Here is a 13333-nt window from a genome sequence, read left to right on the forward strand (position 1 = left end):
CAACTACGAGGCCCTTGCCAAGACGAGCACAGACTCGGTGGACATCCATCCTGGGGGTTCTCAGACCCTGGCTGAGCCTGTTCCCTTCCCACTAACGCTGGATTGAAGCCCAGCCGTGGGCCCCAGCTCTGGGGACAGGCTAGAGTCCTGAGCCAGGAGCTCCGGTTAGGAAATTAAAAAGAAAGAGAAGCTCTTGCAGCCAGGCCCATGGCGAGAGATGAGTTAGGTCATGTCTCTTTCTGTTCAATCGGATCTTAGTCCCAACCCTGATGTCACCTTGAAGCTATTAAGCGTCACCCTCAGAGATGTGTGTGAGCGGCTCACAAACCTCTTATCAGGCATGCCTCTGAGTCTCGCTGTTGTCAGTGGTCAGGCTCTGGAAGCTGCTTCTTTGCCAACCACAGGTCAAAGAGGAGAAGCTTGTCCAGACTTAAGACAGAGCTCAGAGAGTGGGAGAGGGATTTGCAGAGAACCGTGGTCCTAGAGACCTCCCAGGGCTGTAGAAACAGGGTGACTGTTGAGGGCCCCTCCTCAAGGGCAAGGCCCGCCAGACCTGGTGGTCTCTGAAGGCCTGACTCCATCAAGCTACCGAACCAGCTTCTGGGCTGAGCTTCTCCCACATTGTCCATGTGTCCAGCAATGGGCAGTTTTGAACTGAGAAGGCAGTGATGTCAATAATTTAGCAGTTCCCCCATCCGTCCGTCCATCCATCCATCCATCCATCCCTCCATCCATGTATGCGTCCACTCATCCAGTACTATCTATTGAGCATTTATTAGCTGCCAAACATCATGCTAGTAGCTGGGAACAAAATGGTCAGAAAAGCACATCCCTTTCTCTTTCTTCCAGCCTAGAAAGCAGACCACACATGAATAGGCAAACAAAAAACAGAACGATGGATTGCGGTAGTGGCCATAAGGGAACACATGCAAGGTGGGAAGATAGAGCATAAATGGACAGTCATGGCCACAGGTCACGGTAGCATTAGAGAAGAGCATGGATTTGAGATTTTTTTTTTTTTTTTTTTGAGATGGAGTCTCACTCTGTCGCCCAGGCTGGAATTCAGTGGTGTGATCTAGGCTCACTGCAACCTCTGCCTCCCAGGTTCAAGTGATCTTCCTGCCTCAGCTTCCCAAGTAGCTGGGATTACATGTGCCCGCTACCACTCCTGGCTAATTTTTGTATTTTTAGTAGAGACAGGGTTTCACTATGTTGGCCAGGCTGGTCTTGAACTCCTGACCTCAAGCAATCTGCCCACCTCGGCCTCCCAAAATGCTGGGATTGCAAGCATGAGACACTGTGTCCAGCTGAGATTTTTTTTTCTTTTTTTTTTTTTTTTAGACTTGCTCTGTCACCCACACTGAAGTGTAGAGGCATGCTCTCTGTTCACTGTAAGCTCTGCCTCCCCAGTTCAAGCGATTCTCCTGCCTCAGCCTCCCAAATAGCTGGGATTATAGGTGTGCACCACCATGCCCAGCTAATTTTTGTATTTTTAGTAGAGATGGGGTTTCACCATGTTGGCTAGGCTAGTCTCGAACTCCTGACCTCAGGTGATCCACCCCCCTCAGCCTCCCAATGTGCTGGGATTATAGGTGTGAGTCACTGCACCCAGCCGGATTTGAGGTATTTTTGAAAGTGTTTCAAAAACATTCAGATGCCCAGAGTTGGCAGCAAATGGGGCTGAGAAGGGGCAGCCGGTGAGAGAAGGAACATGGTGAGAGCCCAGTGCTGTGGTGGCCAAGAGAGGACATGACTGACTAGTGCCTCAGTGGTGGCTGTGAGGAATTAGCAGGCACAGGCTCCTCTGCCTGGCCAGGGAATATACAGCTCTTAAGGGCAATCATTTCCACTCAATGGAAGGAAAGAAAGCCAACCACCACGGGCTTACCCAGTTACTGGAATTGTGGTCCTTTGGGGATCTGGAGAGAAAAGAGTAGATCTCTGCCTGACACTGATTCTTATCTTTGAATAGAGGAACTATCAGAAATGCACACATCCATTGCAGGATGTGGCCCAGGCAGGTGAGCAGGTTTCTGAAGGCCTGAGTCCCTCCAGGCCTTTTCATTTGGAAATTGATTCCGTACTCGCTTCATCTCTCCCTTTTTTTTTTTTTTTTTTCCCATATTTCCTGGCCTCTCTCAGCAGGTCAGCCACACACTCGTTCATCCCTGATGCTCTTTCAAGGATGGAGAGAATCCCATTACTGAATAGTTACTGTCTGCGAATTCTCAGTTGTTTGGATTCCTACCAAGCCACCATCTCTGTTCACACTCACTGGTTCCCATCAGGGTGGTGCCAGTGGGTGGCCTTGCTTCCTTCATGCAGCTTTGCCCTCGGAAGAAAGTAGAGGATTTTTACCAACTTGAAGAGCTAATGCCCACCCAGCATTGGTCAATCAAACACCAACGCTGAAGAGGGGAGGCATGCGGGGAGTGTTCAAAACCAGAACCCTCTTGATTGATGTGTGCGTGTACTTTTAATTTCATGACCAGACTCTCCTCAGTGGGCTTATTAACTGGGTTTATTGGGGAAAGGAAAATTCTCACACTGAGATTTTTTTCTGATGGTTTTAGAAACTGGTGACTGTTGCTGCCTCATGTTAGGCATTGGTCTACTATTGAAAGTTAGTTTGGTCTGGGTGCAGTGGCTCATGCCTGTAGTCCCAGGGATTTGGAAGGTAAGGCAGGAGAATCCCTTGAGGGCAGACATTCAAGACAAGCGTGGGCAACGTAGTGAGACCCCATCTCTACAAAGCAACTTGAAAATTAGCTGGGGTGGGGTGTGGTGCCTCACGCCTGTAATCGCAGAACTTTGGGAGGCCAAGGTGGGCAGATCACAATGTCAGGAGATGGAGACCATCCTGGCCAACACGATAAACCCCCATCTCTACTAAAAATATGAAAATTAGCTGGGCCTGGTGGTACACGCCTGTAATCCCAGCTACTCGGAAGACTGAAGCAGGAGAATCGCTTGAACCTGGGAGCTGGAGGTTGCAGTGACCCAAGATGGTGCCACTGCACTCCAGCCTGGTGACAGAGTGATACTCTGTCTTAAAAAAAAAAAATGCTGGGTATGGTGATTCACACAGCTACCGAGGAGGCTGAGGTGGGAGGATTCCTTGAGTTTGAGGCTGCAGTGAGCCATGATCACACCACTGTACTCCAGCCTGGGTAATGAAGTCTCTTGAGAAAAAAAAAAAAAACAAAAAAAACACTTGGGCCATATTTATATTAAAACTTCCTGCGTGTTCCTTTAGAGTGCTCCTAGAATGCATAAGTCCTTGGGATTCCAGGTCTGGGAGAGGACTCCAGACAGAAGTGAATGAGCCAGGGAATGGAGAAGAGAAATCACAGGGCCTGTGGCTGTGGATGGAAGGCAGCTTGATCTTGCTAAAGCACAGGATTCATGGCGGGGGTGGTGGGTTGCAGCTGTAGAGGTGATCGGGGCTGGATCACGGGGACCTGTGGAGGCTCTTGGACTTTATTTTATAAGTGAGGGAAGCTACTGATAGGTTTTAAGTTGGGGGAGGCAGGGTTGAATTTTTGTGTGTGTTGTCACTCTACAGGCTGAGAGGGGTTGGAATTTGAGCAGCCTCAGATCAAGAGGGAGAGCTCTCAGAGGCTCGAATTCAAGTGAGACGTCAACAGCCAGAAGGAAGGCAGTGGTGGTGGGAAGACAATGCCACGGGTGGGAGAAATATCTATATGGAAAGTAAAATGAGCAGGACCAGGTAGCGGGTTGGTTCGGAAAAGCAGAGGTCAGTATCAAGGATGCGTCCCAGGTTTCCAGCATGAGTGAACAGGTTGGTTGTGGTGTCACCAGCTAAAGTAGAGGCTCAGAGCACAGGGAGAGACTCTCACCTAATTTGGGGGATGGTGATTTCCCCTTCAGTTATCAGAGTCTGAGATGCTTATAGTCCCCTAAAGCACAGAGTTGAGTTTCCAGCAGGAGGGTGGCCAGGTCTCCTCTCCTGCTCCCTCTCTCCCCTTGCCATAGCCATTCCTGTTTTGTCCATTGTTGACATCTTGGTGAGACAAATTGTTTTATAGTTAAAAAGACATAGAGGCTGGGGGTGGTGGCTCACGCCTGTAATCCTGGCACTTTGGGAGGCCAAGGCGGGTGGATCACCTGAGGTCAGGAGTTTGAGACCAGCCTGACCAACATGGAGAAACCCTGTCTCTACTAAAAATACAAAAATTAGCCAGGCATGGCGGCAGGTGCCTCTAGTCCCAGCTACTCAGCAGGCTGAGGCAGAAGAATCGATTGAACTTAGGAGGTAGAGGTTGCGGTGAGCCAAGATGGCACCATTGTGCTCCAGCCTGGGCAACAAGAATGAAACTGTCTCAAAAACAAAACAAAAAAGACTAAGAATATGGAATATTTTTTTCTTCTTCTTATTTTTTACTATTATTAATATATACTTTTCTACCTTGAAAAATAAAATCTTCAAACTTTGAATTTAAATATTATGGATGGTTTAGTTTGTGGTCAAGGTTCCTTTATTAACAAAAGAGTTCATCTTTTGTTTACAAAACACTATTTGATAGGTCATAGTTTAGGGAAACTGAAAGCTAGTTTTACAATGAGAAATGAAAACCATTCATTTGCATGGGAGAAAAGATTTTTTTTTTTCTGCAACGATTCTATTTTGTATGTACCTTTTGAGAAACTAAAGGGGGACACCTCGGTCTAGGTCATTTCTTCCCTTTTTCTCTTGCTTCTAGACATTGTCTCGTCAATCAGGAGGCTGCACACAAGAGCTGTGGTTGTTAGCCCTGCAAAGAAAAAGGCTGGGAACTTTGCTTTTTATTGATTTTATTTCTCCAGGAGTTTTCTTACAAAGCAAATTGACCTTGCACAATTAGCTTGATGTCATCTTAAGAAAATATATGAAGTATGCTTTAGAAAAAAAATCATCCTCTAACCAGCCATCTCATTTGGCGATCAGTTTCCACAGCTTTTGTCCTCTTTGAGGTGGGGAGGTGGGGTTATTTTTACATGTGAATGATTAAACCTGTGTACAGGAGATCCAAACTTGCGTTGACCTCCCTCTGCAACACCAGCTGGTGTTGGGAAACAGAACTCTGAGGCAGGCCAGGGGGTCGGTCCCCCAGGCTGTTTGGCCATCAGTCCTCAAGTGGCATCCCAGAAGACCTGGCTGAGGTCTGAGCAGTCCACACACAAAAACCTAGCATTTCCTCCCACAATAACAGCATGTGTAGAACACACAGGGAGAGCTTAAATCCATCCCATGGAGGAAAAGGGATTTTCTTGTCCCCTTTGCAGACACTTAGTGGGAGAACCTTCCATGCCAGGGTTCCATGTCTCCAGGCCCTCACCTGGCAGGCCTCATTATTATTTCCCCACCCCCTCCAGAATGTAGGGCACACTTTCCGGCCCCTATGTTGTTTCCAGCTCCTAGTAGTTCAGCTCAACAACTGGGCATCTGGAGAGGCTTTCAGTCCAGAAATTGTGAATTTAAAAGGAGTAGCTGCCCCTTTCCTCTGGACACTGCTTAACAGCCCCTGCTGAATCGCTAAATTGATTTTGATTCGGAAGAAGCAGGTGCTATCATGGGTTCATTCTTTGTCCACCCAGTCAAGCCTGTGTGGACGGGCCTGTACGGGGACACAGTAGCCTACATCAGGCTATTTTGCTGTCTTCTCGTCAGTGCTCAGAAGTGTCTCCACTTAGCCAACAAGTTTGGAGACAGGGATGGGTTTCTGGCTTGCAGCAGCTGAGTTGCTATCCTTGACTCTCCTCGTTCTGATTTTTCCTGGGGTTCGGGGACAACTAAGGAGCCCCAAAGCCTTAGATGTACAGCCCACAGAGGAAAGGTGGGTCAGGGTGTGTGTGTCTCCGTCATTTCCTTCCTTTTGAAGCATTTACTTTCCAAGTCACCAGCTGGTTCCAAAGCTCCTCTCCCACCAGGCCAGGTGGTGTCCAGACCAGGAGGAAGCCTGGCTGACACAGGAGAACGGTGGTAGGAGGAGGTGTGGGTGGCAGCCAAGAGACCCTGAGCAGCAGTGTCCCTGAAGCTGTTCCCAGATTCATCCGGCCCGGTAGGATCACTGTCTGATTCCATGAGAGTGTGGGAAGCAAAGGCCCTAGGGAAGAGGCTGCTAAGAGGCTGGACAGAACTTCCTGGAAGACTCCCAGGAATGCTGGGCAGTTTCATATCCAAGAGTCAGTGAAAGATGTGGAGAGGCTGCCTGGCTGGGAAGGAAGAAGGTGAAGGTGGGAATGGGGTGGGGGCAGCTGGGGAGGGGCTCAGTCCTCAGTCATTTTTTCTCCATGAAGAATCTCACTCTGAACTTGGAGAGGCTGCAGAGTCCCCATCCTCAGGGTCCTGCCCATTAGGAGAGATGGGCTGACCTCCCTTCACACGCTTCCACTTCATCCTTCGGTTCTGGAACCACACTTTGACCTGGGGGAGGAAGCAAAGGAGCCTGGTCACTGCAGGGCTGGTGTGACCTCCTCCCCATATCAATGCTCGGGCTAGCCAGGGTGTAACTCCAGGGACCCCAGCTTGAAACCATCACTTACGACTCCCTACTCCCTCAAAGGCCCCAGGAACTGAGACCAAAGAGAGGACACACCAATCTGCCAGAGGGGCTGTCTTGTGTCTTGGGATAAAGCCCCAGACAGGAGAACAAGCTCTAAAAGCACTCTGCATTGGCCCCACCCCCTTCACATGGCCTACTCGGCAGGTGCCAAGTCCCATTGCCTCCCCCTCCATTCCTCAAGGGTCTGGGAGCAGAGGTGCCAGGCATGTGTATAGAGCACTTTTTGGTTTAGACAGCTTTGGTCAACACATTTTCTCATCTGAGCTTCAGTGTTACTTGCAGGATTATGATCCCATTTTGCAGATGGAGACCCAGAGGTCCCAGGACTAGGAGAAGGGATAGAGGCAGGATTTGAAGCTAAGTCTTCTGACTCAAAGACCAGCCTTCTGGCAGAGCCCTCTATCAATGGAAATCTGCTCTGAAACGTTACTGTTGTTATTACTGTGCTTCCATATCAGAGCATGGGTGTGGGGGTTGGGACGGCTGAGGGAAAGTCCAAAACAAAGAGCCAGGGAAGTTTCTCAAAGTGTGCCCAGGAACCAGCGGCATATCCAGATCACCTGGGAAACATACTGGAAATACAGACTCTCAGCCCCACTCATTATGGCAAAATCACTCTCCAGACCTCTGGAATCCGCATTTTGAACAAGTGCCTTGGGGATTCCAACATATACTCAAGTTTGGGAATAGGCAGACCAGAGGTCCCAACCTAGGTGCATATGAGAATCACCTAGGGGGCCTTTGAAAAATTCTGAGGCCTGTATCCCATCCCAGACCAATTAAAATCATCCCTAGGGGTACAGCCCAGACATCAGCGCTACTAAAATCTCCCTGGGTGATTCTCAGGTATGGCCACAGTTGAGAACCACTGGACTGGGTGGAGGAGGAAGAAAAAGGAGAAGGTCCAGGGAGGGGTGGTGGGAAAGGAGGGAAGGGAGGGAGATGAGAGAGCAGAGAAGGGTAGGGGCTGCCGGGGGCACACCTGGCGCTCAGAGAGGTCCAGGTTTACAGCGATCTCGTATCTGCGGAGTCGAGTCAGGTAGTTATGGTGGGCAAATTCCGCCTCGAGCTCCCGCAGCTGCTCCTTGGTGAAGGCTGTCCTCTCCTTGCGGGCCTTGCTGCTGCCGTCTGGCTTCCCTCGGCTGTCCTGGTTGTCTAGGGAGAGAGGACCCCAAACAGGAAGACATGGGCTGAAGGAGACTCCATTCCCTTTCTTTTGTCCTTGAGCAACTAGGCAGCCTTTCCCAGTCTCCCTTATTTTTACAGGATGCTGAGAAAGCTACGCTGCCCCTTTTATTCCTTCTGGTGTCTTACCCATCTTAGAACTGGGAAGTTTTTTTTTTTTTTTCCGGCTTCCAATTTCAGGTACCTGCTGCCTCCCCAGCCCCCCACCACCAAACTTTCTTTTATTCCCAAAGCACAAGAAGCTACTCTTGGCTGTTTAATGATGTCTACTCCCCAGCCCACCGCCCAGCATGTCATAACTGGTGGGCGTAAGCTTGTGGGGTGAGATGAGATGCTCTAAAACAAAGCCTCAAAATGTGGTCCCCAGATCAGCAGCATCAGCCTTACCTGAGAGCATGTTAGGACTGCAAATCCTAGCCTCACTCCAGACCTACTAAGTCAGAAGCTCGGGATGGCGCTCAGCAATCTATTTTAACAAACCCTCCAGATGCGTCTGGTGCATGGTCAAGTCCACTGCTGTATGACCTCACCACTCAAACGAGGGCCTAGAGGCCAGCAGCATCAGCACCACCAGGGAGCTGTTCAGACCTGAAGGATCTCAGGCCTGCCCGATCTCAGGCCTGCCCCAGACCTGCCTACCCAATCAGAAGCTGCCCCAGAGGGCCAAGTCTGGAAAGCCATCTGGACCCCTCCAAAAGAGGCTCCTGTTAGAATCAGTGTGGCTCAGTCATAGCTGCAAACAGGGTCCGGGACATGCCCTGTGCCAGGTGCTGTACCCAACAAATATTAGCCTCTTAATCCTCAATAGCCCAACCTATTGGCTCTAGTATTAGCCTCACTTTATGGACCAGAAAATGAAAATGGAGAAGTTAAACAGATTGTCCAAGTTTATTCAGCCAGGGGGTGTGGGAGACAAGAATCAAATTCAGGCGGTTTGACTCACACATGCTGTTCAAATGAAAAATATGTAGGGGCCGGGCTCAGTGGCTCACGCCTATAATCTCAGCACTTTGGGTGGCCAAGATGGGCGGATCACAAGGTCAGGAGTTCAAGACCATTCTGGCCAAAATGGTGAAACCACGTCTCTAATAAAAATACAAAAAATTAGCCTGGCATGGTGGCATGCGCCTGTAATCCCAGCTGCTTAGGAGGCTGAGGCAGGAAACGCGTTTGAACCCAGGAGGTGGGGGTTGCAGTGAGCCAAGATCGCGTCATTGCACTCCAGCCTGGGCGATACAGCAAGGCTCAAAAAAAAAAAAAAAAAAGAAAAAGAAAAGAAATGCTGCATTATTAATACTCTTGATGTACAAAGGATATTTTATTCACACACAGACACTACTTAGTCAAAGAGTGATTCACTTGAATTCAAGAGGTGGAGCTTGCAGTGAGCAAAGATAAAAAAAAAAAAAAAAAAAAAAAAAACAGAGCAAGAAAAAATCTCTAAAAAAAAAAAAAAAAAAAAAAAAGGAGGAAGGGCTTACAAATGGTTATCTCTTGAGCAGACGGTGGGAGGCAGCTCTACCTTCACTTTAATGAATGGAGATGGTGGGTGGAGAGGAGGCGGGGCAGAGACCACACACCTACACCATTAACTCTCAACGTATGCCATGTGGCCAGGGAATGGCTGCAGGACCCATGCGTAAGGGGCTCTAACATTTAAGTCTTTCGCTTCATCGTCCTCATTGTATAGACACAGAGACCTTGGTTCGTAGTGAGGTGCTTTACTGAAACCTGCACCCAACTTCCCGCTCCCTGAAAGACCCATTTCTGCCTTGCTGGATAGTGTTGGAAGGGGAGTCCTGTTTTCAAAGGCCGAGTCTAAGTTACCTGGAAGCCTGGGATGGGGAATTTAGACCAGCTAGTCTAAGGCAGAGAAGCCGCCCATGCAGGCGCCTAAGCAGCCGCACTGGGAGTGGGTGGTGAGGCAGGAACCCCACCTTAACCCGGGGATCTGCTTTGGAGCTTTGAGCCTAGCTGGTTCCCTCTACTGCTTTCCACGCAATCCCTTCGTATTCCAGTTTCCCCGTCCTCCGCCCCCGCTCTCCACTGCCTTGGGCCGGGAGGCGCGTGGGAAAGTGATCAGGCGCCTGGCCGGGCCCACTTCCCGCTGCGTGTCCCTGGTCCCCGCTGCGGGATGGAAGGGGAGTGGGTGTCGCCGTTCTAGGAACCAGAGAATGGGGAGGGGCCTGATAGTCCCGGTGCCCAGTTAGGAGTGTCGCGGCACCCTGGCCCGGGGGTCCGTGTCCGATCCGGGATGGCCGCCCGTGGGGCACGCCCAGGGAACAGGGCAGGGGGCCGAGTTCCAGGCACGGGTGGCCTGCCCTGCGGCCTCTGGCTCCCGGCCGGAGAAGGCAGGCCCAGACCCTCCGGAAGCGGGAGCGTGGGCTGGAGGGAAGGACGCACAGCCCTGGGCCGGGGTCCCCGAGGAGCCCTCCAGCCTTGGCCGCCGCCAGCGTCGCGCCCCCTCCTGGCAACAGGCCCGGGAGTGTCGGTCACGAGCGGATGATGGGCTTCCCGGAGCACAGCCTGGTCCGCGGGCCGGGAGAGAGGCAGGAAACCCGGGCTTTGACACCGGGCGCGGTCGGAGACTGGTTTCCCAGTCTCCTCCCACCCTGGTGGCTCAGCGTTTCCCAGCCCTTCCTTTCCACGGTTGCCGGGAGTGGATAGTCCAGAGGACTGGTGCAGAGGCTTGAATTCTCAATCTTGCTGGGAACTTTGAGGAAGTCACTTAACCTCTCTGGGCTTCGGTCTCCTCATCAAGAAACTGAAAACAATTTCACCTAGGGTTATGGAAGACTGAGTTAATATGTGTGTGCAAAATGCTATTAAAATCTAAAAGTGGCTCACGCCTGTAAACCCAGCACTTTGGGAGGCCAAGGCGGGCAGATCTCCTGAGGTCAGTAGTTCAAGATCAGCCTGGACAAAATGGTGAAACCCCGTCTCTACTAAAAATACAAAAAGTATGGCGAAGGGGGCCTGTAATCCCAGCTACTCTGGAGGCGGAGGCAGGAGAATCACTTGAACCCAGGAGGCGGAGGTTGTAATGAGCCAAGACTGTGCCACTGCACTCCAGCCTGGTCAACAGTCTCAAAAAAAAAAAAAAAAAAAAAAAAAAAAAAAAAAAAAAAAAAGAAAAGAAAAATCTAAAAGTGCGGGACAAATATATTCTCCAATTTATCAGCTCCACGAAATGCCACCTGAAGGGCTGGGATAGAAACAGCTGCGCTTCTGGAAGGCTTCTGTGTGTGCCCAGAGGCGTCCGTGGCTTTAACCTCACCAGCAGCAGACTATAAGTGGATACTGCTCCTAACCCCTTTAGCACTCTTACGTGGGTTTGTGTGATAATTTGATTAATAGTGCTCTCCTCTGGGAAACACTTTTTCTCGCTCTAGCCTCTAGCCATAGTTGCTTCTGTAACCTGGCACAACTGCCCCCTTCCCCTACCCTACCTCAACCAGTTTGGCACATAATCCTTCTAGAGAGAAGAGGGAAAAGTACTTGCTAAGTATTTGCTAAATCATCCTGCTTGATACAGAGGAGGCAGCCTCAGACAGGCCCAGGAACTTGCCCAGGGTGCCTGGCAGCTTTTAAGTAGCAGAAGGGAGATTTGAACCCAGATCCATCTGATTAGAACCTAGGCTCTCCAGCATCTCCTGGCTGGCTGGCTGGCCCAGTTGGGGCCTGGAGCTGGACCATGGCAGCTCGGCTTGTCACCATTTCCAAGGCCCCTGGAGGCACCACCCTGTTTGCTACCCACACCTACCCTCCTCCGAGGCCTGCTTAGGTGTGCACAGGTGCCCCACGGCATCCCGCAAAACAACTCCCCCTGCCCCAGTTCTATACATAGTCCTTCCTGGAGAGAAGAGGGAAAAGCAGGAGAAGACCCTTTTGGAGCAGGTCTTGGCCTGGTTGTGTGGGCAGGGCAGCTGATCACTGTCAGCCAAGCCATGCCCCATCCCTGGCCACCGCTCCTCTCCTGTCTCTTATTCTTCTGATTTAGCCTCTGGGGCTCCAGCGACGATTTCCAGCAGAGGAAACAGGAAGCAGCAGCCTGGGTTGGGAATTGAGGGTCTCGGCTAACCCCCTGTGTGAACCTGGGGATGATACCTAATAATGGCGAATAGGATGAATATTGGCTCTGGGAAGGTGCTAATCCCTTGTCAACTTCTCAGAGTGGGATCAACTGCCACCACTGTTGGAAATGATAAAGGGACCAGAAGTATGGGAAGCAAGCTATGAAAGTTGAAGTGGAGGGGCGGGCACGGTGGCTCACACCTGTAATCCCAGCACTTTGGGAGGCCAAGGCAGGTGGATCATGAGGTCTAGAGATCGAGACCATCCTGTGCAACGTGGTGAAACCCCGTCTCTACTAAAAATGCAAAAATCAGCTAGGCGTGGTGGCATATGCCTGTAGTCCCAGCTACTCAGGAGGCTGAGGCAGGAGAATTGCTTGAACTTGGAAGGCAAGGCGGAGGTTGCAGTGAGCCGAGATCCCAGCCACGGCACTCCAGCCTGGCAACAGAGTGAGACTTTGTCTCAAAAAAAAAAAAGAATAAAAAAGAAAGTGGAAGTGGAAGTTATGGTTCTCTTTGTTCTGCAACAGTATTACAAATTGCAACATATTCATCAAGATGGATACACTGTGAGTGCTTGCATGCATTTCTGGCTGGGAGCTGTTCCCTCACCACAAGTTGCAACATATTCATCAACATGGACACACTGTGAGTGCTTGCATGCCATTTCTGGCTGGGAGCTATTTGGTCACCCTGCTCATGGGCACAGTTCCAGTGTACCCTTACAACATGAAAGTAACTCATGCCTCCCAGGATGGTTTGTTCCCAGGATAGTACAACTTTGTTAGGGAGCCTTCCTCGCCTCTCTGGGCCTCAGTTTCCCCATGTGTAGAAGTATGGGATTGGACTTGATTCTATTTCTGCCAGGGAGCTGGTGTCAGAGTTCCTTCCCGTACATAAGCCCTGATGCCCTGCACTTCCTACTCTCCTGTTGAGAATCCCTGGCCTTGATGAAATCCGAGGCTTCACCAAGTTCACATATTCTTGTCTTGGCTCCTAGTTTCTCCCTTCAGTCAGATCTGAGGTCTTGCTGTGTGCTGTGTTTCAAAGCCCTCCCCAGCCTTCCCACGGCTCAATGATCAGGGCTCTGTTTCTCTCTCCCTGCCCCGTGCTGTGTAGAAGGAAGTTATATTTGTAGAAGTGTCAGAGGACCTGTTGGTGAACCTAGGCCTTAGCACTCGTAGGTGAGGGAGGCACTGAGGAAGAGCTGTTGGACCTCCGGCAAGTCCTTTAGATTCTTGGAGCTTCAACTTCCTCTTTTGTAAAGCAAGAATAGCTGCACCGCTGTGCTCATAAGGCTGAGAAGTAATATGAGCTGGGTAGCGCATTGACACCTAGCACAGTGCCTGCATTCCATGGAAGCTCGGTTCACTAGAAACAACAGAAGGAGTTCTACTGGAGATGATATCTGGGATGACTCATGGACAGAGCTTAGACACTATGCTCCTTAAGGCACCATGTCTTCAGACCCGTGTGAAAGGGTTATCTTTTTTTTTTTTTTTTTTTTTT

At 50.4% G+C, this 13333-nt stretch overlaps 1 protein-coding gene across 4 annotated transcripts in view; it reads right to left on the minus strand.

The window, feature by feature from the left end:
• Nucleotides 1–4798: 4798 nt before the first annotated feature.
• MEOX1 (mesenchyme homeobox 1) overlaps nt 4799–13333 on the minus strand; it is a 61803-nt gene continuing 53268 nt past the window's right edge. For all 4 annotated transcript variants that reach the window (XM_037734090.1, XM_037734087.1, XM_037734089.1 and 1 more), the window contains 2 exons: nt 7549–7721; nt 4799–6427 (listed from right to left, as the gene is read on the minus strand). In XM_037734090.1, the coding sequence (XP_037590018.1) occupies nt 6305–6427; nt 7549–7721 (296 nt within the window). In that variant the 3' untranslated portion in view covers nt 4799–6304. The remainder of the gene's footprint in view (nt 6428–7548; nt 7722–13333) is intronic.

The sequence above is a fragment of the Cebus imitator genome, unplaced genomic scaffold (genome assembly GCF_001604975.1).
Source record: "Cebus imitator isolate Cc_AM_T3 unplaced genomic scaffold, Cebus_imitator-1.0 Scaffold573, whole genome shotgun sequence".
Classification (NCBI taxonomy): Eukaryota; Metazoa; Chordata; class Mammalia; order Primates; family Cebidae; genus Cebus; species Cebus imitator.